The following is a 748-nucleotide window of genomic DNA, read 5'->3' as shown; positions in this document are numbered from 1 at the left end:
CGGCTAATTCGTACGAATTTGTACAGCCTCACTCGTATGAATTCATACGATTTGTGAAAAATCATTTGTATTTTACGAGGTAGAAAATTTGTAGGAATTCGTATGAAGGACCATAACCCCACCCCTAAACTTAACCGTCACAGAAATCATACAAGTGTGGTTGTATGAATTCATACGAATTAGCCAATTTGTAAAATATGCATGAATTGGCCATGAGATAGCGATGTTCAATGGCGGGAAACGAGTTAAACAGCCTCAAAATGTTCTATAACAAGCACTGGTTTGTGGTTTATTTTGCAGGGATTCACTGACCCCGTTTACAGAAAACGGCGGAAGATGATTGGAGACATTGCCTTCAAATACAAACAGTATGTTGCAACCATGTTTACCATGCAGTATTTGCTTGTCTGGACATGTTGGCACAGATATTTGATTGACAGCTGTCTCTCTTTCCAGCGGAGAACCGATTCCCAGAGTGGAGTATACGGAAGAGGAGATCGAAACATGGTGTGTTCAACTGAAATAAACAAACAACCCCAGATGAAACACAGCCAGAGATCCTCACACTGTTTTTCATTCAGACTTCTCACATGCAACCTATTGTGTGCGCAGGCGTGAGGTCTACTCCACCCTCAGGGATCTGTACACCACCCACGCCTGCAGTGAACATCTAGAGGCTTTCCGCTTACTGGAGAAACACTGCGGCTACAGTCCTGATAACATCCCTCAGCTGGAGGATGTGTCCCGC

At 43.7% G+C, this 748-nt stretch overlaps 1 protein-coding gene across 1 annotated transcript; it reads left to right on the top strand.

Annotated features, from left to right (window-relative positions):
- Positions 1-300: 300 nt before the first annotated feature.
- LOC107735945 (tyrosine 3-monooxygenase-like) lies at positions 301-745 on the top strand (the record flags this gene model as incomplete). The annotated part of the gene is made up of 3 exons (XM_016547485.1): positions 301-368; positions 457-507; positions 613-745. Coding segments are annotated over 3 exons (252 nt in total), but the record flags the coding sequence as incomplete, so codon positions are not given.
- Positions 746-748: the final 3 nt, after the last annotated feature.

This window comes from Sinocyclocheilus rhinocerous, unplaced genomic scaffold (assembly GCF_001515625.1).
Source record: "Sinocyclocheilus rhinocerous isolate Xijiao unplaced genomic scaffold, SAMN03320098_v1.1 C36386067, whole genome shotgun sequence".
NCBI classification, from domain to species: domain Eukaryota; kingdom Metazoa; phylum Chordata; class Actinopteri; order Cypriniformes; family Cyprinidae; genus Sinocyclocheilus; species Sinocyclocheilus rhinocerous.
This window is presented reverse-complemented; position numbering and strand designations above follow the sequence as displayed.